Source organism: Stigmatopora nigra, chromosome 14 (assembly GCF_051989575.1).
Source record: "Stigmatopora nigra isolate UIUO_SnigA chromosome 14, RoL_Snig_1.1, whole genome shotgun sequence".
Taxonomy (NCBI): domain Eukaryota; kingdom Metazoa; phylum Chordata; class Actinopteri; order Syngnathiformes; family Syngnathidae; genus Stigmatopora; species Stigmatopora nigra.
In genome coordinates, this window is record NC_135521.1 from 8,767,681 (window position 1) to 8,794,579 (window position 26,899).

A 26,899-nucleotide genomic window follows, 5' to 3' on the forward strand; every position below is an offset into this window, starting at 1 on the left:
TACAAATAAACAATGATTATATGCAAGAGACAGGTTTAGAGACAAAAAAAAAACATTTTTTTTGTTTTTGTAGTTGTTTCTCTTCAATATCTGAATTCCATTAAAACGTTAAATTCATTATTTATATAATATTCTTTTTAAACATGAATAAAAAAATATTTTGTTTAACCCATTTTAGGGGGAAATGGCTCAGCAGTCAAAATTAAACAAACAAACAATACAACAACAACCCCAGTGGTTCAGAAAATTAATAAATGAATGGTATAATAAAAGTTTGTTTTATAAAATGTCAACACAAAAAGTAAGAGAGAGGATGACTTGAATATTTAATTTAATTTTAGATATAAAATCCAAAACAACATTTGAAAGGAAAAAAAAAAACATCAACAAACTTCAGATCTTTAGTAACGTGAAATTCCTTCCAAAGCATTTCTTTGTTACTGATCATAATCCAACACCCCTGTATAATTACAAAAATTATTGGACAGCCATTTTGGATGTTGTGTAGATGACAACAATCCTCAAAACTCTATTGCAATGAAATCCAAACAAAAAGAAGACACAATTGTTTCTGTGGCTCATCTTCTATTAAGTATATTGCACATTTTCAAATTACGACACTCTAAATGCAATTCATTTCATATGAATAGGTGGCCATGACGGCACTTTGTACTACTAATCTGTATTTGCCTACTTTGGTTTTTCATGATTCAGTTAAATCAATTTAGAAGCACATTTTTAGTAAGTACAACAAAACAGGCTTCTGAATAACAGTGCCAAATCAGGGGCGGAAAGGTAAATATAATGCAAAAACACAAAGAAAAAGGTATATTACCTCCCATCATATATCAATCGCACTAGTAAAGTGACTAATAAAGTAATGCAACTACATTCTAATTATTTAGATTGCTGGTGCTGCACACTCATAAAAGATATGTAAAAAGCGTAACAAATAAGGCCAAGCCAAAATTCTCCTTAGAGTGTCAAAGTTGGGCAGCTATGTTTTATTTTTTATTTTTTGTATGGTGCAGACATGCCTTCCACCGTCTTAAAGAAAAGCACAACATGGCATCTACACTTACAAGTCGGTATTGCTTTCACTAGTGTGCCCACAATTTGGTCGGTTGCTTGAGAAGATCTAGAACATGTTCTTGCCATGGCAGTGAAATGGTGTAGAAATCTCCATACAACATCTGTTTCTCTCTAGATGTCAGCATGGCAGTATTCATAATGGATGTCCACACACTATTAAAACAGTCTGGCTTGTTTTTTTAGCTCGTTCCTCTTCCATAAAGCTAACCTGTCGAAATCCTCAATGGCCATGCCAAATACTTGGACAAACTCTTCTGGGGAAAGGTGTCGCTGGGGAAAAAAAGGGTTTTATCATTTAAACATGCTAGTTTTCTGTTCAAATATCCAATTTGTTCAATTCAAAAGTCTAATATTAGGATCAGTATTTATACAAACCCACTAAAAACCTCCACTTGCTCATAATTTACCTCTAGTCTGGCTCTCTCAACATCTTTGGGAAGTCGATTTCTCCCTCTGGTGGTGACAATGAGCGCCTCATAGGGATAAATCTGCATGGGAATTCAAAAGTGCTTAATCTCAAATATTTTATTCTGATTAATCCTTAATACTTCAACAGATAAATAGAAACAATGTGTAAAAATGTTACCTTGTATTCCGCTGTAATTGAAATGAAATATAGTTAAATCAGGGCAAGGGATAATGCTCAAATGTGCTTGTCCACATTACCAGGCTTTATATGAACATTATTTCCTGATACCTCTGCTTCCCCAGTTGAGTTCACTGCTGCTGTCGTACTGGTATTGGTAACAGTCAGCACTCTGAGGCTGTTGGTCATAAATGTCAAGTTGAATCAGTTCAGATTGGTAAAGACACAAGTATGTTTTTAATTTATGAAAAGGAGCTAAGATATTCATTTAATGATCCCCACAGGGCCGTAGGGAAAATTAAGCTTATTGCAGCAGCATATATCACTAATAATATTGAAAAACATGTATGAAGAAACTTTTATAAGAAACAGCATGTAAATTATAAAATAGACACTTTAAACCATGCCAAATACTACATAAAAATATCAAATATTGCAAATTCCTAGGAATATTTGCCTATGCAAATGCTTTGTCGGATTTACTGGCATCTCACCCGTTGCATGCCATTGCGTCCATAACTTGGAAGTGAGGCAGACTTGCACACAAAATCTAAAATAAAAAAAGGCATAAAGTATAAACCATTAAAATGTATACACATTAAACTGGACAAAGAAGTGTTTTTACAGTGTATGGCAGAAAATGCAGGATAAATGCTGCCACAGGAGGGTGCTCACTACAAAAAGAAGCTTCTAAACAGTATTTCTACTCACCACTATCGGTGCCATATTGGGATTGAGGAGCTGTGAAGGTAAACAAAAAAGACTATTTCAAATTCAAAACTAAAAAGTGAATTGCTTTTAGTGAAATGCAAACTGACAAGCAGGTTGTTGGCCTGATTTTTGTTTTGTCACATCAACACTTGTCTGGACCACACAGGTACAATCTGGTAGTGCAAGGCAAAGTAAGCAGAGGAATCAAACTGAGACATTTTAATTGCTCAACATGGTTTCATGTCCTTTTTGCCTTAAAGCAATAACCAACAGAGTGCTGTTCTGTTGTGTCACATCCCATTTGAGAAAGAGTTTTAATGAGAGATCTTACAGCTCATAAATTAACCAGGATACGGGACACCAGCTGTGCACGGGAGAGCCAGTGAGTTCCATAAACCCGCGGATAGATTCATGCATATATGGAGTGATGAAGAATGGAATGAAGATGGAGTAGGAGGAGGGTGAGAAGAAAGCTGGATAAAGCATGTAAAGCAAAGAGGGAGATGATGAAAGCCATCGAGTGTGCAAGTGAAAAGAAGCACTTGAAATAAGACGAGCAGATAAAGACAAGCTGCTGTGTGAATGTCAGGGGCTAAAATAACAGCGCCAATGTGCTGAATACACAGCGATGCTCGAGGAGCTTTGCCACATCTGGCACTTGTGCACACCTGGTTGAACTTATGTTGTCCAAGTGTGACTAAGTTGGCCACAAAAAAGAGCAAGTAATGGCACAGTATGACTGCCTGACTGCATTTGCAATTGCAGTATGACCTTTTTAAACAAACCATTTCCCTTCTATTCATGATGACAAAAAATGTCTGCAGAAAGCAATATTTTCTATAATATAACAAAGTTGCAAACATACCAGCAGCCAATCTTTGACAAATAGAAGCTATGGTTAACATCTCATCTCATCTTTGAACATGCATGGTAGGCTGATTGGACACTCTAAATTGCCCCTATTTATGAGTGTGAGCGTAAATGGTTGTTTGTCTCCTTGTGCCCTGTGATTGGCTGGCCTCCAGCACCCCCGCCACCCAAGTGAGCAGTTCAGAAAATGAGCTGAGATGAGATATACATATCATTAAAAAAGGATTGCTTACATCCATTGATGGTGTTGTTGTAAGCTGTTGAGCTGTAGCATGTAGTAAGGGTCTCCTTGCTCCCACTACGAGAATTTCTTGCACTGCCCCAGGGGTCGTTGTCATAGGAACCAGATCTTGCTTTCATCTCTTCCTTGAGGATCATCCTCCCTATGCCACTCCCGATCTGAGGCAGAGGTACGGGCAAAAAGGAGGTGAACATTAGAGACATTAAACTAATTTGATTTATAAAGAACAAGTAGTGTAGGAGGTCAGTTTAGGTAGCATAACCTAAACTATGCATTATTTATGGTCTTTCTGACATCATGTTGAAGTAATGGGGGTTGGATAACGATGAGCTTACTCTTTGAAGACCGTGACTCCAACTCTCTTCATCTCCCCCAGTCGAGTACCGTCTCCTTGGTACTCGATAGGCTGAGTGGCAATACAAATAAAAGACCTTGCCTTGTAAGTGAAGTGAACTAAAGAATATTCTGATCACTTTGTTCCAATGAGGTAATAAACGACATGAATTGAAACAAGTCTTCCTTACTTCGTGGAGAGTTGCTGTATGAGTAGAAGTCACAATCTGACTGGGTGTAGGGCTCCGGAGAGAAGGTGGACAATCTGGAGGATCTTAGGATATCCTCACTGGTCCTGCTTTTGGTTGCTGCATTCAAATGATTGTCTAAATAAATGGAGGCACATACGGGGAAAATATTATCATTATTTTTAAAGAATGATGCAACACACCAATCAAACCAGGGTTTCTGGTTTGCCAATACTTAAATGCCTGCCATTCTAAATTAGTTAGTATGCCAAGCCCATATTCTCCATCTGGAATTGGTTTACTTCTCAGCTTTCACTGATTTAAATATTCAAAGACCCAAGAAATATTGGCAGTGCTGCCATGAAACGCTAAAAAGAAGATGTCTTACACGGAGATCTTTTTTTGATTGATACAGAAAAATTCCATTTCAGGTTCATTATATCTGAGATGCATATTTTCTGGCTATATATATATTTTTTTTTACATGCACCATTCCCTTTATACAGGGGGTAGCAGTGAAACACAAAATAAAATTAGCTGTATTATTGTTTAGTCAGACACAATGGAGGAACCAACCTAGGGAGGTAAAACTTCACATCCAAAATGTGCAACCGTTGATAAATAAAAGAGTTAAGATATAGGAATAATCAAAGTATATATAGAAAATATTTTAAAACAGTATCATATATATACACATTTGTAATTGACAATCTACCTGTTAACCATGGAATGTGAAGTGAAATTTGCCGTGTAAACTTGTTCTTTAAAACGTGTAACCCTTAAATATGTCAAAGGAATGAACATTATCGTCTTCAAGAGTCTCTCAGTCACTCTTTAAAATATTTTTTGGGAAGATCTATGTATGAGCAAGGACCAAGAAAATAAGCTGTCTTTCAACCGCAGTTCAATAATGGCCCAGCCTGCGGCAGGCACTCATTTCATAAATGTGAGGCAATCACATCGATGGCACTCTGCACAAAAGCTTTCTCAATAGAAGTCAATGGGGTTGACATGCAGCGTAATGTCAGATGGATTGTCCCTTGCTCTGTAAGCCACTGACCATGCTGGCCCTGATCCATGATTCATTGAATTCCAATGCTCACAATACATGACACCATTGACAGACAACGTCTTCGAGACAAACGTTCCACTTTCCTGACACCAAATACACAAGTACACAAGTATGTTCACACCAAAGTTGGGTAAATTGTACAGAGGAGCTCCCAAAACAAGAAGAGAGACAGACATGACTATCATCCATGAGGTGACGGAATGAAATAGCAAGTACGGTGAAGTTACTTACAGTGGCAAGGTCACCAGGTTAAATGGAGCCGGATGTGAAGGGGGAGGGGGATGGGGGTCGTGGAAAATTATGATTGGATGCAAGAAAAAAGGAGGTGAAAAGAAATAGAAAATGTTACTGGAGCCTTCCTGTGGGAGATGTGACACTTCAGAGAATGAAGATAAAAGATATTTTTATAGACTAGATGTGGGTCTACCTCCACAAATGATGACTGACAAAATCAGATCAACTGATTTGTTCAATAGTACATAACAGCCCTGTAATCCACAGCCGAACCATGCTGGGGTTTGGTCTCACATATCTTTTTCTTATTTCTTTTTTTAATTAGGTTCATTATATACTTGATTGATTGAAAATTCTGGTTTGTGCAAAAAGGGATTACAGTCTGTGATGTAATAATCTGCATCATTTACATGGAAATGTGTTTGTACACAGGTTAACACAATTCACTAAATAACGACAAAAGCCATCATGCAGAACAAGAAAGAAATTAAATCTAAGACCACTTACTTGCCATACTACAGCTATTAATTTAAAACATTTTTTATAGGGAGTATTTTATGATGCAAAACATGTTTAGGTTTATCTTTTGAAAAACAGCAAACAAACCACTTTGCATTAACCGCTTAACAATAAGGTCTCCACCAAAAACTAAACATTCTTTTTGGGATCACAGTAATCTCTCCTAAGATTACATATTTTTGGGTTAGAGAAGTTGTTTGTATGCATAAGTGAAACGTGTAATGTGTGCAGCCTATACACTAAAACAAAGTAACGGCTGAGCTAAATGTACTTATTATGTTGCATTTGTCAAAAATGTAATTATCTGACATCAGTAGCTCTGTAAAACGATTGTTGTTAAAGCACAGCATGACTACACTGACAGTAGGACAGGCAGGCTAAGGCGGGGCTAACTACACTGTACCCGTTCTCTTATAGATGGGAGGCTTCCTGTAGATGTTGGGCTCCCCTGTGGCTGAGGAGAGAAAGAGGAGATGGAAAATTGACACGCAGTGGCATAAAAGAGGAAAGGCTAGAGGATGCGAGTTGCTTTTGGAACAATAGAGAGAGAAGAAGGAGAGAGGTTGTGAAAGAAGATAAAAAGGAGGTCAAGTATGCAGTGTGAGAGAGAGAGAGAGATCCAAAAGAGATTATGTTCTGTTCAAGAACATGACTTTGTTACACATTATTCACAACCTTTCACTGCCAAGGAACCAAATGTTAGTTTTCAGAGTGATTAGTGCATTGTTAGATCAAGTGCTAAAGAGTCTTACCAGGTACATGAAAATGTTTTGGGGGCTGGATGAGGGTCGGCGTATTGGACCGCCCCTCTTGGCTATAGTAAGGTGAACTCCTGCCACTCTCAGATCCTGCAGCCAATTATAGCAAAGCATTGTTGACAATGAGGGGGCCATACTTCATGGTTATTGAAGCAGTTTCAAACATTGAAATAAACACACCATTAATATGTATTCCTCCTCCAAAAATTTAAGCATTTGAAAAAAAAAAACCTTGCATTGCGATATGCGTATTGTGTCACATCATATCGCAATATACCCATACTATATTGATAATATTGCCCAGCTCTAATTTTCACAGTTCATGCATAATTTACTGCTCACCAGGGTAACCAAAGTGCTGTGGAGAGCGAGGCATGATGGGTGACATGCCTTGACGACTGTATGTTGGGGAGTCAATGTAACCTGGACTGGAGCATCGTCTCTGCTTTATATCCATGCAGTCGTATTCCTTGACATTAAGGAAGGTGGTAATAGAATGAGAGGATAAAATGAAAACACAGCAGTGGTTTCAAGTGATATTAAGTGCTTTTCCTGTAACACTATGACCGGAATGCCTACCTGAGAATAGGGAGAAAGTGTCCCAAGTGACTGGAGAAACAAAGGCATGCAAGTTATTTAATATACACAAACAAATCAATAAACAGTTCAGTGTATTGTAATGTACAGCACAGTGCAATGTAATTACATTTGCACCCTTTGGCAGGCTTCCATGAATCAGCTAATCAGAAAAAAAAACTTATTTTGAGAGAAGCTTAGAATAGGTAATATTTAAGTGAATTTGGCTGTCACATATTTATTACAACCCTAATAAATATGCTATATAAAAGAGATTAGAAGCTCAAAGGCGTTTTTCCTAGGGTACTTTTCTAAAATACCTAGATATTAATTGACCATAAAATGCTTGTGATGTACTTGATGTACCTCCCCATAGCTGTAAGTCATGTCTAGCCTGTCATCATCAGAGGTGTATCTCTGGTAAGGATGGTAGTATGAGGAACATATGAGGTCCGGCTGCTGGACTTCATATATGGCCTTGATCTTTGGGAGGGCAGCTAGGTCCTTATAATCTAGGAACTCATTCGCCAATTTGGCCTGGAGAGAAGACACAGACACACATCCAACCACCAGCACAGACACAACAGCAACCACATGAACAACACCCAGGAACAGTATGGAGATTGTGAAAGAGAACATGCAGCAATGGAGAACTACAATGCAAACACACAAAAGCCCTAAGCAAGCACCTGAATGAAAATAGAAGTGTTTGTACGGAAGAGAGGAGGTGAGCACGTGTGCGTGAATCACAGCAAAAGTACACTTGGAGGCTGAAGGGTCTGACAACAGTATAATTTGTTGACCTTCAGGAGAAAAGACAGCTAGAGAGCAAGGGGAGGGGGTTATGATGTGGAAGGCAAGTGTGCTTACACTGCACTTGTCCCTCATCCATCACCTTAACCACAAAGGTCATTGATTAAGTGATGAGAGGCAAGCATGGCCAAGTAGAGAGAAGTGACTCCCACTTGCATGCAGAAACGACAGTGCTTAGACTAACAGCAACACTCAGCAGTCTGCCATGCAGTGTGTCATGACACATGCAGTATATTGATGGCATTCTGGGAGACAGAATATTTGCTTTCACTGTTGATTTGCCAGTTTATATTTATGGCTAAAATTCGGTTGTGATTCAAGTACAATATTAAGGTATTTTATTTACTTCATCTTTCATTGAATAATATAAAATGAGCAAGTGTAGGTACCTAGAAAATATTTAATGTAGTGTATATGCTTTCATAGTTTGCTTTATCTAAGATGAGGTAGAATACATGTTTCGGAGAGCTATTTTATATATTTAGGTTAGTTTTCATCACAGACTTGTGTACTATATATTGTAACCATAAATATTTAAAGATACGTTAGGAAAAGGATAACATGAACTCAGTGCAGAATGGCTGATTGCTTGTTGTGATATTTTTTTTCAATAAGACAACAAGGGCATGCAATTTGTGACATGGATTAGAGCAAAAAGTGAACAGGACAAGGCAGTGAGCAGCCCCCAGGTTGGTGTCTAACAATCAATTCACAGATAGTCCCTAAGTGTTTTCTGTGTTCTAATTTGAGGGTTAGCCTCATGCCAGGGAAGCATGAGAGATAAAAAGATACCAAGACAAACTGCTACCTACACATATAACTCTATTGGGAGAGCCAATGGAGGAGCCTGGAGGAGAGATGGAGGTCTCTGACAGGCGTCTGTGCTGTGAAGTATCATCAAACAAAGTAAAGTACATTGTTATTAAAAATCCTACAGTTACAGTTAAAAAAGGGATTATCTGTAATATCCATCTTACCCTGAGTCTCCTCTCTGCTCGTGCTGCCTGCTTGCATAATGGGTGCCACACCTCACAGCCTGATCAAAAGTGAATGACAGCGATGAGATTGACATCTGACATCTTACATAGGATTTGGCTTGTTTAAACAAATCAGAAAGGTGTGTATTCTGGAGTATCACATTTCACCTGTCAGATACATTTCTTCTCCCTCTTTGAACATCATGTTACAGCGAACACAGCGGGCACAGGTTGGGTGGTAGTGTTTCCCTCCAGCCTGAATAAGAAGCAAAGAGCATTTCAAACTGATTTAAGGAGAATCCACATTCTGCAAAACTGACATTGAGGGAATTGAATATGAAAAATACTGAACTGCTTCACTTTCAATTTGTTGAACAATTTCCCTTTAAAGGTTTCCCAGAGGCATGTCATCGTTTTAACACGTTGTCAGAGTGACCTCACAGTTCATTGGGACGTCACAAGGCATAAGAAGCTGTACTGACTAAAATCACATGCAAGCCCACTCCCTATTTGTTCCCTACCATTATTAGCAAATCTCCCTGTGGCACAGTCATATGAAGATTTGCAAGAGTAGTAGAGACATACTGACTCTGTATGCTTGCATGTATGCCATTGAAAATAAAATTGGAAAGTGAACATTCAAGTGAAGGTTACAAGAAAGTCAACAATTCTATACAAGCAACACTTAACGTGCTATCATCCAAATCATCAAATCTACCTTTGTGACACACCAAAAGGAGGTTTGCTATTTATAGACACGCTGCCTGCATGTGGTGTCAAGGAGACTTCAGCGTTTTTATCATAACGCACCCAGAGCAAATTTTTTGTAGATAATGTGATACTCAACTATACTAGATACAACTACAAATACTTTGCATTATATAAAGGAAACCATGCATTAACAACAACTGTACTATATGGTCAAATAAACAGCAGTATTCAGTTGAAATTTGAATTGGCAAAATCCTTTCACTGAGAGGAATGCCAAGAAAGATGTGCTTGTGTCTCAACATTTCCAAACAATGAGTCTAGCATCTATGGTCATAGAGAGCAGCTTTTGTTTCACAGCTAGAAGACGCCGAAACAAGGGCTGCATTGTCCAAGGCATCTAAAGACTGGGTCTAATTTAATATTTGACGCTGATATTCCAACGAGTACAGTAGTGTAAATGAAATGTTATCTACAAAGAGTCTTTGTGTTTTGTAACAAGCCATTTTAAGTAACAATGTTCATTTTTGTGCTATTGCAGACAGCAATGTGATTGCTTTTATGACACTTTGATGTATCTATGTGAAAATGTAAGTTTGATATCACGGCTTGTGATATTGTTCCGTCGCATGACCTCTTTGCTAGCCTTGGGGTTCATTTTCCACTTCCCACTTATAGGCAGTGTGAATGTGAGTGTGAATGGTTGTCTTGTCTGTCTCTGTCTCTGATAGCTTCACATGACTGACACATGATTTCGATTTCAAATGGCTTTATCGTTATACATTAATGCCAGTTGAAATTTCTGTCATTGGTTTCAGTCTAAAAAGAATTGTTTCATTATAAACAGAGTGAATGTTCGACTATTGCAGCATGATTTGTTTTGGTTTGGTCGGGTATATCTCAAAATGTTGATCACTCTTCAATCGTAAGTCGCATAGTCCCAAAGCACAGCAGGGTTTAAACAGCGCTGAGAATGAAATGCGACTGTTCTGTTGCGATAAGGCTAATTACTCGCAGTTAGCACAGCCGTATCTAATTCGAGTATTTCTCAATTACTGCGCATATCCTCAGAGTTAAATCTCTGTTAACACTGTGTCACTATTGGAAGTGTTCTTAGTTCTCACCTCCAGAACCCTTCCACTTATATATCTGCTGCATCCCTCACATTTCACGCCGTACTGGGCATGGTAGTCTGCCTCACAGTATGGAACTCCATCCCTGGAAAAGATTCAACAAAAAGCTGTTATTTGTTCAACTTCTCAAAAGAGTGGGCAAATCAAACACTACATAGGAATCTCAAAAGTTACATCCATTGCCTTTTGGGGTCGCTGATTAGCTTTTTGTTACTTTCTTCAGGTAATAAACCATCCATTATGATATTGATATGTTTCGAGATTCCCATTTTTGAAAGAATTGTGCATTTTGTGACCTTAAGAGGATTCAACTTTGAGACACACTCCGTAGTGTTTTGATTTCTGTTCTTTTCAGGCTCACTTGCTGATGTACTCTCCGGTGAGGACCATGTTGCACGTTTGACATCTGAAGCAGCTGACATGCCATTGCTTCTCCAAAGCCAAGAGAGACTGACCTTGCTTGATCTCTGCTGTACATCCGGCACAGTCTGGGCAAAAGAGCAAAAACATATATAAAGAAATGGGGGATTTAGATATACACATAAAGCATGTCTCCTGAGCATCAAAATATACTGTAGTACTAAGGACAGGTCTGTTTGTTTCCATTAGGAAAATGATTTGGCTTGAGGGACTCTTGTTATCCATGCTATTAAAGGGACAGTTTCACCCTGTGAACTGTCAACCAAGACAAACTGCACTTTACTGTGAAAAATTGCTGCACAGTCTGTTTGCTCCAAGCAAATATTTTGCAACTGTCATTCAGGGATGATACTGCTCAGTCTAGAGCCAAGACATTATATGTTCCATCTGTAACTACACAAACGTTCTTCTTATTTGGATGGTAGGAAATCTCTGTTGTATTTCCATGAGTGTTTGGTTAACATTGTACAGCTCTTGGTGTTGAGTGTTGATGAATGATGAATGTTTTAAGCTGCATGCTTTATAGTTGGCAGGTTGATTTGACAGAAAGTTGATTAGCTAAATGTGCAAGGTGGGCTAATGGACACATCAAATTAAGGGGTCTGTGTCGGGCAGCTCTAAAAAGAAGGGAGGAAGCAAGACAGATGCTGGACTTACGGCTGGGCCCATGGATTTTGATAGGTTCATTTGGCTTGGCCAGTGAGAGAGAGCACTGTTGGCATACACAGTCCTTTCCACTGAATGTCACTCTATCTCCAATGGGAAAAGGTCTACTGTAGAAGTAAAAAAAATACAAAGAAGTAGAACATTAGCATTTTATAGTATATGATTTTGACACATGTGCTTGGTCTGAGGAATACATTGCTATTCCCTAATATAAACAGAAAATGGAAGCAAGTTGGTCCTAAAAAGTGATGAACCGGCTCATGATGTGAAGTTGGAATATATCTCTTAAATATAATATAAAACAAAGTCTTAAATTAGGAATACTAATAGCACTATAAAGATTACTAATACTAAACTTATTTTTTCTAACTGATATCATCTAATTTTGGTGGCTTTTGACTAAATACAGTTCAATTTACCAAAACAATGTTACTGTTAAAAAATCATACACTGGAAAAGAATCGTGTGATACTAATGTGAAAATGAATATTTAATTTCCCTTTTTCTGTATGGGACTGAACGATTTACTCATGACTGAAGAGCGTAAAAAGGCTTAGAAAAGGCTGTTTAAATGACATAGACAGCACTAATCCTATTACAACGCCGCCAAAGCCTGGAAATGGCATTAAGACTAAGAATGAGTTACCAGCAGTAAAACATATTGTTTGTAGTAGACTTTGAGATAGATTTGTTCTTTTGCCTCTGTTCAGTAGCCAGAAATATGTAAAACAAGTTTTTGTATCCAAAAAATGGGACCCAACCAAACCAACTGTGTCTATATCAATAGACTCAATAGAGCATTTGAAAATATTAGTTGGTTGCATGTGCATCGTTTGACCCTGTCCTTGAATTTGAACGTGTTACTTGCTTACATATTTGACGTTTGACCCTCTCCTTACAAGTGAGTTGCTTTGTCAGCAAACTTTTAACATTTTACAACGTTAACATATTTAATGCATGCTGTTTTACCTTGAGACTGTAGTGAATCTATTTCTGGTTTCACTGACTGCCTTTTGATCACTCCTCATGACAATATTAGCACAGAAACCTGCTGTGCGATTTTATTAAGGCTAAGGTAATGATGAAAATTTTAAAAAGAGCACGAGGATGTGATGTGTATGATAAGAGATGAAAGATGATGACTGTAATATTAAAAAGAGAAAAAAAAAAGTGTACCTGCAGACACTACAGACAAAGCACTTGGGGTGGTAAGTCCGTCCCAGAGCAGAGACCACTTCCCCTGTGATGAAGCTGTCGCAGCGGTCGCACCGTGTACCATACAGTCGTTGGTAGTCTGCTGTGCAGATGTACTCGCCTTTCTTCTGGAAAAAGCCTGACCTCGCCAGATCACAGTTACACACTGTGGAAAGATGAATCAAAATGCATTTTCATGATCTTGATGAACTCAATTTTCTGAAAATCCAAAATATACAAAGTTATAATTAATGCAACTTCTTATTTTAACAAAGAGTTTGAATATTTTAATAATAATTGCAAATGTTCAGAATCCTATTTTGAAACACTTGAATCTTAAGGCACCACTCACTGTACATATTAAAGAATAACAATTTGAACATCAAACTTTTCCTTTGTGAAGACGTTTAAATCCCAGGATGCAAATGTCAATTATTTACTATGTTGAGGCAAAATGGGACCTAATTTAAATGCAACGCCTCTTTTTATCTGCCTCCATCTTTGCAATTTGTGTGTTTGTCTTGGAAAATGTTGGAAACATTCTCCTGTGACCCAATTTTCTCCGAGGGGAATATATTGGAAAAGTCACTGCACAGCAACGGCATGGAAAGAACAAAACAACAGACCAAAAGTTGCATTCATCAACAAGAGACTGACAGGATGGAGATTGCATTGTGTATGTGTGTGTGTCTGTGCTAGTCATTCCAGTGGGTGTTGTCTCCATATGGTTTACATGAAGCAGTCTCCGCTTTTCACCATTTTGCCACAAGGCTGTGAATGAATTCCAATGGGGTGAGAAGAAAATTCAAAAGTCCTTTTTGTAGAACCGTGGTCAGTGTGGTAACTGTTATATGATTTCTTCCAATTTCCATGGTAAACCAAAAAAAAAAAAGCAATTGACAGATGTTGAGCCCTCCTACTGGAAAAAATGTCTACATGTGGTTATGATGACGATCATGTGTAATCCAAATGACAGCCCTATTTACAGTTTACAGGGAATTGGATTACCAATAAGTGATAAATAGAAAAATGATATGCCAAATCACATTTGAAAGTACATCTTGTGACACCAAGTTTATACAAAAACACATACAATAGTAAAACCTGAATGAAGCCCTTCATATAAAAGAACTTAATGGTGCAATAAAAGATCAATGGTTGGAAACATATAAATCCATCTCTTAAGTACATATGCAGATTGAGGGCAATGAAATATGGCAATGTGTACAGTTAGTTGTAATAAGAGATCTTTATCATCTTGACAAATCATCGGCATCAATTGGAGATGTCCCGAAAACAACAGTAAACGGAGGGAAGTGGAAAACAGGAAAATCAACTCATGTAAAATGTGTCAACCACATTTTCACAACCACTGCCTTCAAATTGTCCTCACAAAATGTTGATCCAGTGGAAATAAGGTTCCTACCCAAGTCTTAATCACATGCTATCCGATCCGGTCATGGAAAAGTGAAACAGAAAAAAAATTATATTTCTTGAAATGCTTGAAAGCCATTTCCCTCTCTTCTGCTTCACAGTCTGTTATCCAGACTGATAGAATATTCACACTTTGCCAAATGCAATTTATTAGCATAGGGACGCCTGACAAATTCACAGCTGGCTCATTGCATCTGCTCACACTGTACTGTATGGTCCGATTAGCTCTGGTTAATTAAGATGTTTACGCCAGTGTGCACAAAATCTCGGCATTGCAAATGTCTCTCACCCTTGGTGGCCATATGTAAAACAAGCTTTCCAACTGTTGCCCTATCAAAAAAAGTCTGCATCGAAATGATAGGGTTTTTTTTTTTTGTTATGGATGTTTATGTCACTGCGGTGTAAACCAAACATTTTACAGTGGATCTTGCTTTTTATAAAACATTTAACTATTATTTCTAGTGACAGCTTGTACCTCAAACTTTTAGGTTTGAATTGTATTTTCAGTAAGCTTATGTTAAATGTATTTACTTGGGATTACCAACTTCTTAATTACAAAGAGACTGATTGTTCGAATGATTATTATTCACAAATAAAAGACCTAGATTTTAGGGTCGAAAGTCCAAGTCTAAATTGATTCTTCTTTACCCAGAAGAAAAATTCCACATTCAACATTTTTGCAGCCCAAAGTATGGTTTGAGATGGATCAGAATTTGAAGTCCCTGCTGAGGCATGGCTTAGATTGGCTCACAGACGAAAGGCTTTGGTTACAGCTGCAAAGAGGCTGAATATGGTCGCAACATTTGCTCATAAAATCTGCAGTCTAGTAAAACCAAAGTAGGACTTGTTTGGTCTTTTTCAGTGGCTCATAAATTCCCCCATATTTTTTGCAGAGTATATTTTTGATATCAATATTTATTAAAACTACTACCTACAATTGGTTGGGAGAGACTGCAGCACCCTCCGCAAACATTGCAAGGATAATAGGTATGGAAAAAGAGGAAAAGCAAACAAAATGACCCAATTTTATGATCAATCCAAGACTGGAAGGCTAATGCAAGAAGGGGGAAATGCATTTTAACTTAATGTGAGGCAATCCAAGGACCTGGTGAGAGATCATGGGCCTGGCGATTGACAGTTTACACATTGGCCCGTGTGCGCAGCTGTGGTCATTAGAACTACACTGATTAGACCCCAACAGGGGGTCTGGATGATTGGGTATTTATCCTCTGCCAACTGACACAATTAAAATTCCTTTCTCAAGTCAGCCCAGCCTTGAATCCTAAAATAGTCCAGACAACAAACCTCTCTCATTGTATCAGGGCTTTTAAGTTTCGGTCAAAATCATTCTGGGACTGACCACAGTTTTTCAACATTATCCTCACACTCAACTTGTTCCCATTGTTGTGTCTCTCACTGTGATATCATCTTAGCTAATTATGCAGTTGTGCATGGTAAAGTGTGGACTATGGTAGAGGTCATCCTTTCTGCAGTAATAAATGTATCTTTTTGCACACTTGGAAGTATTTTAGCTTTACTGTGGAAATTTCAGGGCATTTTAAATGATAATGACGGAAAATGAGAATTTGATAATAAGCCTGAACAGTCCTAATCTAAAGCGGCAGGGTTCCTCAAACTAAAGTACAAGTATGAGGCTGTGGTTTATTTTCATATATTTCATACATTTTATAACTTGCCAAGTATACAGAAGCTATTTTTAAGTCATGCCAAATAACACTTGGTCGAAAAAATCTGAGAGACTGACAGAAGCCGCAGCCATTTTGGCTGTAATGTTAGGCGGCATCTCAGTACAAAGGCTTTTGGCAAACTGCTGACATGCTCAATTTAACAGGTATAATGATTATGTTTTATGGGTGGCCAGTTGTGTCAAATTGCAAAGACTGTTGGCAGGGGGCCGGAGGTGGATATAGAAAGTTATCTGAATTGTAAACATAAACAGATGCATTTTGAAGCATACCGTGAGTCTTGTCCTTGAGTAAAAGATTTATAAACGTAGAGCTTATTATTCCTATTGGCATGAACTGGAAGTAAGCAATGGTAAGTGTTATGGTGAAAAATATGGTTTTAATTATGTGTATGTGTGTCTTTTTTGAGAGGTCATTGTGTGATGTTGCTCTCTGACTCGCAGTTTTAAATTTTTGCTCTTTGTGCCTAACTTGTTTGCCAGACGTGGACTATAATGTTGTTTTAAATAATGCAACTACAGTATTTTATAATATAATAGCATGCAGGTTTCTTTATAAACTATAACAAACTTAGGAGGTATCTACACATAAACAAAGAGAGCGGATGGATGCTGGAAGCAAAATTCCAGAGTGGAGAAATATGCATGAATGACTTCTCTCTTTCGGCATTTGGCAATGGTATTGGATAACGACAGATGGTTACCCAGTTACCCCTCTCTTCAAACAAGTCCGGCTGATGAAGACCTCTGAGGACCTTGAAGCAACTTGTCAAATGGTGACTCACTTATATGAAAGCAAGGCTATGTGGTCAAACAGAGCAGTACATTTTTTTTCTAACCTTTTATTTCACGTGCTCTAATAATTTAACACACAAGACAATAATAATACCATTACGTGATAAGTATAAAATACAGTCCTGTCTCACATGTAATGTAGATGGAATCCCATTGCCTGCTTCACTTGCTTCTCTCCCTAGCAACCAGACTTTGGCGTGGTGATTGGACTAGCGCATCAGTGGTTGCTATGGCTACAGGAAGCTACATTTTGATATACCCCCCACCCCCCTCCCTCCACTTCTAACACTGTCTCTTTCTTTTTTTGTTCACAACCTCTGTCTTCTCTTTCTTTTTCCCCAATTTAAACCTTAACTATATTACGCATTTGGACAGTGGTACAGAAAGATTTTATGAATGCAGAGGATGAGTGATGGTATTAATTGTGACCAAAGGGAGGTCTTAGTGAATGAATGAAAAAAAAATGGTGTCTTTGAACACAACTTTATCCCACTGGTCATAGCTTGGGGAAACTGAAAGGAGGTCATGCAAAAGTACACGAGTGATCAGGGTGAAAGGCGGATTCCAAATGTCGATTTCACAGTGAAATTTTCCAGATCATCTGCCTGTTCCATTTTGGTCTGTGTGTGTACTTCTTCATGCCAAGCAAGCATCAATGTTCCACCGAGCAAACTAGTATTAAACTTTTCTCATACAAAGGACAAGCAGCCCAAAAAAGAAAAGGCTTGTTTTAAAGGAAAGGGAAGGGAAATAAGTCTGTTGATGAGTGTGAAAAAGTCAGTGGTGTTCACACTTAAAGGCGATGCATCTGACATTCTTTCCAAAGTGCATGCTTAAATTTTCTGGGGAAAAAAAGTGCATGTGATTTGTGTGGCAGCCCAAGGTTGTATGAAATCAAACGAAAAGACACAATGTGAACTCTGGAAGCCCAATTCACAGGAAAAATCTGTGATCATCCTTATAGCCAACTATACACTATCCAGCTATAAGGTCTGCTTCAACTCCCGGGTCTGTCGCCCACTGTCTTTTCCAGCTGTCTGGGTCACAGGGGGGACAGTTCTGCTACCCTCCCCGGAGGTATGTCAAGCCGTAAATCAGCCTACATTGGTGGGTTTTTACGGGTTTGTCTGAGTTATTTTTCAATAATTTGGAGTCATTGAGGTAGTGTGCAAATACTGACTCTAAATCAGGGGTGTAAAACCGGTCCAGTAAGGTTCAGTTGAAACTTGACTGCCTTAACCTAATTTAGATCCCAGGTGAATTGATTTGAACCCCCTCAGCCTTTTTGTGCAAATATGAGAGGAATATCTAGGAAGGCTAAAGGAAGGACAAGGAAAAGAAGAAATACCTGCCATAGTTTTACAGTGTAATTTAGAGCCGACAAAATGCACTGTATGAACTACACCATTTTTTCTAAAGTCTAAGAACACATCTGACAGAAAAGGCAATTATTTATTGACGTAGGACTGTCACCCTGGTAAAGTGGCACATGCCATTAGTCTCCGCACACCCTCAATGACAATGTCATCTTGTCCCATGATGAGAAATTGAATTCACGGTTGAGTGACAGTGAGGAGGGGGAGAGGGTGAAAGGACAAGAAAAAAACAGAGAGGATAAAAGATGTAGTAGTAGCTGAGCAAGTGAGCCAAACAGAATCAACCCTTAAACGATTTATCTATATTTTTAACCAATCATCTTTCAAAACCATGAAGACTACACAAAATTGAAGCCATAGATGGCATTTTGAAAGTTCAAAAGAACACACAGTACATTTGTGCATGAGGGGGAGTCAGACAGCAAACAATAAAAGCTGTGGAAAACTGCTGGCAATGCAGAGGCCCACATAGGAGAGCACATTATAGCCAGGGCCATAGAATTGTCTGGCCACACAATAATGCCCCATTACCTCATTGAGATGGGTAAAGCTCTGTGAAACATGAAAAGACATTTTGAGTTTAATCCATAAAGGTTTGCTCAGACTGTAGTGAAGTGTCTCAGATGGCGTTAAGGTAAAAAAAAGTGTGAGACATGAATCTACTGTATGTTAGACACAAAGTTATGATGTAATGCTTTAGTGACACAAACAACCCCACCCCCATTTCTTTCCTCTGTTGTCTTCCTGTGTTCACCCCCCTTCGTCCTCTGGGGGACAGAATGGCTCTCTGTGATTGGTTAATAGCACCATAGAGATGCTGAGAATATCCACCAACCAGGGCACGGGTGCCCCATCAGACCGTTACCACAGCAACCCTTAACAACCACAGTGATAGTGCATGAGTGTACTCAAATGCATGCACAAATGTATGTGTGGATTCAGGCAGAACAAGCATTTTATGAGAGTGTGTATTTGACTACGACATGCGATAGTGAGTGGCCTGGTGTCCACCTAGTGGGGATGATATAATATAATCCCTTTGGCATACAGAAAGTACACAAGGTGAAATATGATTTAAGTAATGATTTAATAATAGTAATAATAATAATATTGGTTTAACTGGACAAAAACACAAATAATCTCAAGGTTGATAGGTACCTGGTTTAAATATAATTGTCCAATTCCTCGGAATGTCAATGTATCAAAGGAAAATTAATTGTCATTATTTTTGTCATAATTATATACAAAACAATGTTCAATGGTATGTCCGTTGTGTCTTTTCCTATTGTACCATAGAAAAGGCTTAGAAACAATGTCATTAGACAGTAGTGCACAACAGGGGAATCCCCTTTCAGTTGGCTGTACTATTACAAGCTACCTTAGCGGGAGTCAAAGTCCCCCGCAAGGCAACTCTGATCTACTCCAATCCTCAGTGTGGACTAATAGCACTCAACATGAGGACTAAGATGGATTAGCAAGAGGATCCACTGTTCTAAGCAGTTAAAGCAGGTTGTTTGCAGAAATAGCAAGTGTGCGACTCAGTCCTTGTTTTTGGTCTAATGCTGGAATTTGTCAAAGAAAAAATTACAGCAAAAAATATAACAGTCCTAGTTTTTAAAGACGGATTCTTACCTGTGCATGTAAAACACTTGACATGGAAGTGGGTCTCTTGAACTCGAACTACCTCCCCTTTACACACTTCCCGACACCGTTGACAGCGGATTGGCCCTCTGCTTGACTCACCTCCAATTGAGCCTTGGAGATATGCTATAATGGACAGAAAGGGAACAGCGTATGTAAGTATTGCAGCCCCAGTACTATTCAATGTAATTTTTTCTTAAGTCCCAAAAATGTATTTTTAACAGTAATCCTCAAGTTTAAATAGAAACAAATCGTGTCTGGTGGGACATAAACTTTGAAGGCTAAAACACCAAACTTAAGCTTGCTAACAAAACCACATAATTTCTCATTTTATTGCTTTTGATAAAAAGGATCCCATTGTTTTCAAAAGACATCCAGATATCTACAAGCAGCATATGACCCAACAGCTGCAGCCATGCTTGCTCATTTCGCTCTTCATTTTGCTCAAGGAGCATCCTAATAGTCCTATAATGGTGGCATGGTATAATGGCAGGATGACCAGCTGGCCTTTCTAGATGCCTAAATAGCTGACTGAAGGACTTTGCTGCTTCACTGGTGGTAGCACATGGGCTAGCGTGCTTCAGCGACTGATTCCATTTCCCTGGAGGATTCTTAAAGGGCTAACGGTACTTGAAATGTTGAAGAGCCTTGCACGCCTTATATCCAGACAACTAAGAGCTCTATGATGCTCTGTGCATATGGTACTCAGTGAACTCCCATGGACTGGAGACAGAATGCAGGCATGAATGTAGAAAATGTAGAATGCATATGCAAGGATGCCCACATGGAAATATGCAAGCTTGATTGCATCCAACTCTCGGTCACCCACACTCAAGTCACGGTTAACCCACTGTTCCTCTCATAATACTAATGTCGCCAGTGGAACCAACTACTCCATCTGATTAGTACTTAGCCACTGGACCAAGTATTGACAATTCATTGTACATGTGAGAATGTGAGAGGAAGAAAAAAGGCACAGAATGAGAGGAATATTTATGTAAACCACAAGAAATAAAACAACAACAGGGATTCCATTAGCTTTAAAACAGCAATAACGTGAACAAATGCAAAATCGTACCCAATACAAAAACTTTTTTTTTTTTACAGAGGCCAGCCACAATACTGCCAAAACAATACTGTACCAGTAATGTAATGTGTCTAATTTAGGTAAGTGGATCCATTCCCAATCAACCCATTCAAACCTTCCCATTAATGTGAGGTTGTGATCATTGTTGATAGCTGCCAGGCAACGGGTGTAATCCCAGACAACACAGTTGGCCAGTGCCCAAAGTGCATCCTGCCTGAGGCTGACAGGTGATAAGAACATAGCCAGGGTCAGTGCGGCAGACAGCTTCCCTAGAGACCAAGAGACTGCTACTATTTCTGCCTCTGACCTGACAGCCACAGAGAATAGCCTGCTCGGAGCCCAGCCGCGGGGAATGCTCCGGTATTGGTTGAGGTTAGGCATGAAGAAATAATAATGACTAGGGCAGGGGTATGCTTTTTTTGACAAATATGCTCATCAAACATCTGTTTTACAATTAATCGCATCTTTGTCATCTTCTTAGTGTAGAGATGAACATAATATGAGCAAAGAAAGTCGGGCATTGTAACTATTCCAAACACACTCACTAATACTTGTACAGTGATAAACACCTTTGTGTTCTCATAGTCAGTCGACTGTTGTTTTATAGTTAAAACATTAAGCAAAATGTCACAAAACCAGTTTGGTATTTTTCTCACGCAACCACGCCTGTTGCCATTCCTTGAATCTTGGCAACCAATTAAATGGCCAACGTAATGCATCTCAAACGTATTGGTGTTGATGGAAGATGGAAGTGTTCTTTTGAAAATAACTTGTTTACATGGACAGTCTACAGTTTTATTTATTATTGGAAGATTCCAATCTAATTAACATTCACACATATTACTCACTTGTGTTCATTGATTGGCCTGACCAGGTCTTAGAGCTACATGGTTGTCATTGAGTTTATGAATTTTTCAAAATGTAGCTATGGTCTTCAGTGCAAAATCATGGGGTCTCTATCCTTCAGTCAAACCCCACATTTCACTATTCAACCTTGAACTCAGCCAAGACCTTGCGGGGGAGAATTCATCAAAGCGAGGAGTGTCCATTCAGTGGCACCACTAACATTCTGCTACAGTACAGCAGGAGAGCAAAAGGTTACGTTACCACTGACAGTGTGAATGATCACTCAATCTAAGCAGAGGCCAAGGTCATGAAAAAAGGGAACACGTCATACAATGGTTTATCATACATATTCAATAGTACTTTATTTAAGAAGGCCCCAAGCAATGTTGCATTTGTTAATTCCATCAGCTAACTTTTGCTTAATTTATCTGATCAATGAAAATTAGGGGTCGGCGATATAGCAGAAGTTCATAACATTATTTAAAAAAATAAAATAAAATCACAATATCAATTTCATCACAATTCTTTTTGAATTACTGTGCCATTCTCCAAGAAATGGACAGACGGGAAATTATCTTCCAAGAAATCATACATTTTCATAGAGAACAGATGTAAAGATTAAAGTCATTATATTAAAAGAATTGAGTCACACGTTGTCAAATTACACAATTAAAATTATAATGTACAGGAAAAAAATATATGATATTGTCAGGCCCCAGACCAGACTGGTGGCTGGTTGTGCCTGCCATCCAATCACATGCCCAGCCCCTAATGACTCTTGGGCTTCCAGGTCTGATTCATCAGCCAGTGAGGAGTATTTAAAGCCACCAAGCACAAGGCCATTTTCTCACAATGACTCCTTGCCTGCTGTTGCTGACCTACGACCTCTTGTTTTGCTCCCAAGATCCCGACCACACTGTTTCAGGACCACGGACAACGACTTCTCTTCTATGATTAAGACTAAGATATCAACATATTTTTATTTAATTCCTGTTGAGAGTGACTTTATAATGTTTTAGGCTCCTGTGTAATAAAGTACAGGGAAGCATTTTTTACCAAGACTTAGACTCAATGTTTCTCATATAAAAATAGTTAAAATCATTCAACGCTATGTAATAATTCTGGTTACAAAGATGACCTCCAGGCTATCATGGCTAACGTTGTAGAAAATGCACAGGCTTTGAACCACTCATGTACAAACCAGAAGAATGCCGGAGGGAACAGGAGGACACATGTTGACTTACTGTCCCTCCCTAAACTCAGGATATGTTCATGCCAGTGGAGAGAATCGTGTTCAATTAGCACGTTCCACCACCATCTGCCTGTTGTGACAGGGCTAACATACACCTCGGGCATTTAGTTAGCAGTGTAACCCAGGTTGTCATGTTAGTGACGTCTGTTCATGAGAACTCTCCATCGTCACTACAAGCACTTTCAGTGTTAAAAGCTAACTCAATTTTAACTATGTATGTGACTTGAATGAGCCAACAAAGATGCTGAAAATTGACCTTTAAATTATTCATTCATTCAACATCAGGAAATCGATCCCATGCTTTCCCGCATCGAAGTCGGGCGAGTGAACCACTACACCATGAGGTGGCCTGACCTTTTAAATATTTCAATCCAAATATCTTAGTCTAGCAAGTGCCTCCCCAAATATGAAAAGTGAAATTTAAAAAAAAAAAAGTAAATGGGAACCAGGTTCCCTTCTTTAAAATGACACAAAACTGTTTTTGAGTAATTGGGGAATTCTAAGTGACTGCTAATATGTCTGTGTGCCTCTATTGTATCACTATTGCCAAATTGATGTCAAAAAGGCAGTATGGCATCAATTCTGGTTAGATCTGTGAGAGCTACAAGCATTGGTTTAATATTGTTGGTTCTTACAATGAAAAAAAAACTTTTTAATTGGCTATGATTGGACAAGCTGCACATTTGAACCAGGGCAAGAAGTAAACTGGATGTTCTTGAACTTCTACAACTGAGAAGGATATTTTTAAGTTCTTTGCTGACAAATCTAAAGAGTCTCGCTCATGATTTAACAGGAGAAAATGTGAACAAACGCACAACAGAATCCACTGAGCCGCCAGCCCTTCGGGGGGAAAGCCCTGATTCAGCTGACAGGGGATCAGGGTCAGAGTCAGCTGATACAAGGTCCGCTTAGCATCACGGCAGCCCCCGGGTTATTCTAAGATAAGTACAACAGGGGGCTCCAGGCATCATGGTCATGCTCTACATCACAGTCACAAAAATCCACGGGAGAAAAAAACAGGCTGCCTGGAAGACATGCAGCTCGTCCTCCTCCAATGACCATGTTTGACAAGTGACAGGTGTTTTTTTAAGCACAGGAAACAGCTGAAAGTCTGTTGGGGGGCTAATTCCTGAGAGTTATCACCTAACACTATAGGCTTCAACTCAGTATTTATGCTGCAACAGAATTAGAGGAATTGAAGAGTGATAGTGGTTATGGTGGGTATGGGTGTGAATAGTCTAAAATGGAGGAGAAATGGAACGAGGAAACTGGGAAAAGAACCCACTCCCATCCAATAAGAAAACATTATGAACTGAACTCTTTAACCAACCTTGTCTTGTGTTGAAGCAGTAGGCAAAATATTAAGAAAACATTTTATTTTTTTAAATTTGTACATGTGGCACCTACTTATTTATGTGACCACTTATCTGTTTTGACTACTAATCTATGCTGATTACTTATTTATTAATTATTTATTTATGCATGTATTTTTTATTCATCTATTATCATTTATTTATTATTTATTTCTGCATTTGATGGTGAAGCTTTAAATTTCATTATACTGGCATATATAATGGCAATACAAGCATTCAATTCAATAATTCAATGCAGCTCACTTAGATTAACTCGCGTATCAAAACTATTTTGTACCAAAGATAATTCGTGTTAGTTCATTTATGTATTGGCACATACACAACTCCTCAATAGTAACTAATGATCCGATGGGTTACTATTGATCTCCAATAGTTTCTTCTCACCGCTCTAGACGAATGGACTTACCATTAGAGCTCATGATGTCCAAGGAGTTGTTAACCAAAACAAGATCTTTTTGACACAAAACAGTCCCATACACTTGGGCTGGTATATCCAAATTGTGTCATTAAGAATGAATTTCCGGTGAAGAAAGGCAATGATGCTCCTCAGTCACTCACTCCCCGCCACGAATCCAATCCACCTCTGAGAAAATCGGACATATAAATCTATCACAAATAGAATAAAAGATGACAAATCAAATCCCAGTTGTTGGTGCGTGTGGTGTTTGTTCAGCGTAGAAAGGGGGAATAGTTAGAACACAAAGCAGCTCAGCCGAATACACCTTGTCCACATTGTTTCTCCTTGCCGGTCGGCTCACTGTGACTGCCACTGACAGCTCGCGCGTCTCTCACAAACAAAGTCTGCCAAATTGTCACAGTTGTCCTTTTCCGCCAAGTCCTTTCAAAATAATGTCCGCACCTTTTCACGTTGACGTCATAACCACGAGGGACTCGTGAGCGTCACTTGAATCAAAGATCAGTGTAGTGATAGTCAAAGCTAAAGAAAGTGACAAGTTTTCACATTTAAATCATTTAAATATGCAAATATTGTCGCTTTCTTTAGATGGTAGCATATATTTACACTTTTCCTACTGTTAGATTTCGGGGGAAATTAAATTGTGTTTCCTCAGTTAATGAAATTGTATTAATTACCCTGGGAATTGCATAATAAAAGTGTGGGATTTCGCTTTTAATACCTAGTTAATACAACAATGTAAATATTTTATATGCTATTAATTTTCTGTCCACACAAATTATATATGCTTATGAATTCATTTGACTAAGTTAGAAAATAACCAGTGTATATGAATGAATGAATGAATTAAAACTAATATTGCTCACAATCCTAGGGGTAAATGGCTGATCACTTCGTAAAGGGAAAAAAGAAAAATATAGTACACTAATAGAGTAATAATATAGTAAAAATGCAGGTCAACGTATTTGCCAAAGCTTCTATTACAGCGCCATCTCCTGGAATATTGGTGTAAGCAAATTAGTTTCATTCAGAGTTTAATTGTTTCAGTGTAGTACCTGGACTAGACTGTAGACCTAGACCTAGTCCATACATTTTCTGTTCCTCCAATGCTTGAGTCTGTCTTCCATGGATATTGTGAAGAATATTTTGTGATCAATTGCTTTGCTTTTGCAATAATACAAAATAACATAAGAAACATAAATGCATACATGTTATACATTGAATGACTACTTTCAGTGTGTGGAAGTGGGAATTTATTGATTTTCTTTCTTATGTGTGCCCTCTGACCATTTGTAGCCAACAGCCCAGTGTCTTTCCATATAAAGAGTAAGATATGGGGTGTGTAGATGTGAGTTTTCATCAATAATACAACCACTGCTTACAGAGGAAGCTCTTCTAGTGAAGTTTAAAGGAAACTGGACAATGGGTCAACGGGATGTGAGTGCCGCCGACTCTTCTCCGTAGTCATTCACATTTGCTCCTATGTTAAGTTGCTTGATCCGTTAAGTCATTGTCCGATTCCTCCATACATATTTGTGGTTTCTATAAATAGTAAATTACAATACTTTGAGAGTCAAAGATAGGTACCTGAAAATATTTAGAAAAAAAAAACCCTGGTAGCTGCAAATTTTTTTACTGTACTTCACTGTATGCCACAAGTATAGTTAATTAGTTTTATATGTGTTAATAGAAGTATACTGTATGTGTCATTTCTCTGTGTTTGTCTATGTCCCCTGGTGGCCTCAAGTGCTGACCATGTTCTGTCATTTCTGTGCACAGCATACATCCTACAGACTGACAGTAGAAAAACAGGAAGTTTGCCTTCCTGTCCAATGAGGGCAGCATGGCAGGTCATGCTAATACAGCAAGACAGTAAAGGAAACA

General features: G+C 38.5%; 1 protein-coding gene across 7 annotated transcripts; it reads right to left on the minus strand.

Annotated features, from left to right (window-relative positions):
- Positions 1-314: 314 nt before the first annotated feature.
- Positions 315-25,400, minus strand: ablim3 (actin binding LIM protein family, member 3). 7 transcript variants are annotated; one of them, XM_077732933.1, is made up of 23 exons: positions 25,007-25,400; positions 20,034-20,168; positions 13,074-13,257; positions 11,889-12,004; positions 11,173-11,299; positions 10,803-10,896; positions 9,139-9,226; positions 8,971-9,029; positions 8,806-8,877; positions 7,547-7,717; positions 7,184-7,213; positions 6,947-7,073; positions 6,599-6,694; positions 6,250-6,300; positions 4,025-4,141; positions 3,836-3,906; positions 3,493-3,658; positions 2,390-2,419; positions 2,173-2,228; positions 1,790-1,856; positions 1,679-1,689; positions 1,500-1,580; positions 315-1,362 (listed from the first exon to the last, which is right to left on the minus strand). In XM_077732933.1, the coding sequence occupies exons 1-23, from the start codon at positions 25,017-25,019 to the stop codon at positions 1,249-1,251; spliced, it is 2,076 nt and encodes a 691-aa protein (XP_077589059.1). In that variant the 5' UTR covers positions 25,020-25,400; the 3' UTR covers positions 315-1,248. The 7 variants fall into 7 exon arrangements, with proteins under 7 accessions (XP_077589059.1, XP_077589058.1, XP_077589061.1 ...); XM_077732932.1 differs by having other exon boundaries at positions 4,025-4,159; XM_077732935.1 differs by lacking the exon at positions 7,547-7,717.
- Positions 25,401-26,899: the final 1,499 nt, after the last annotated feature.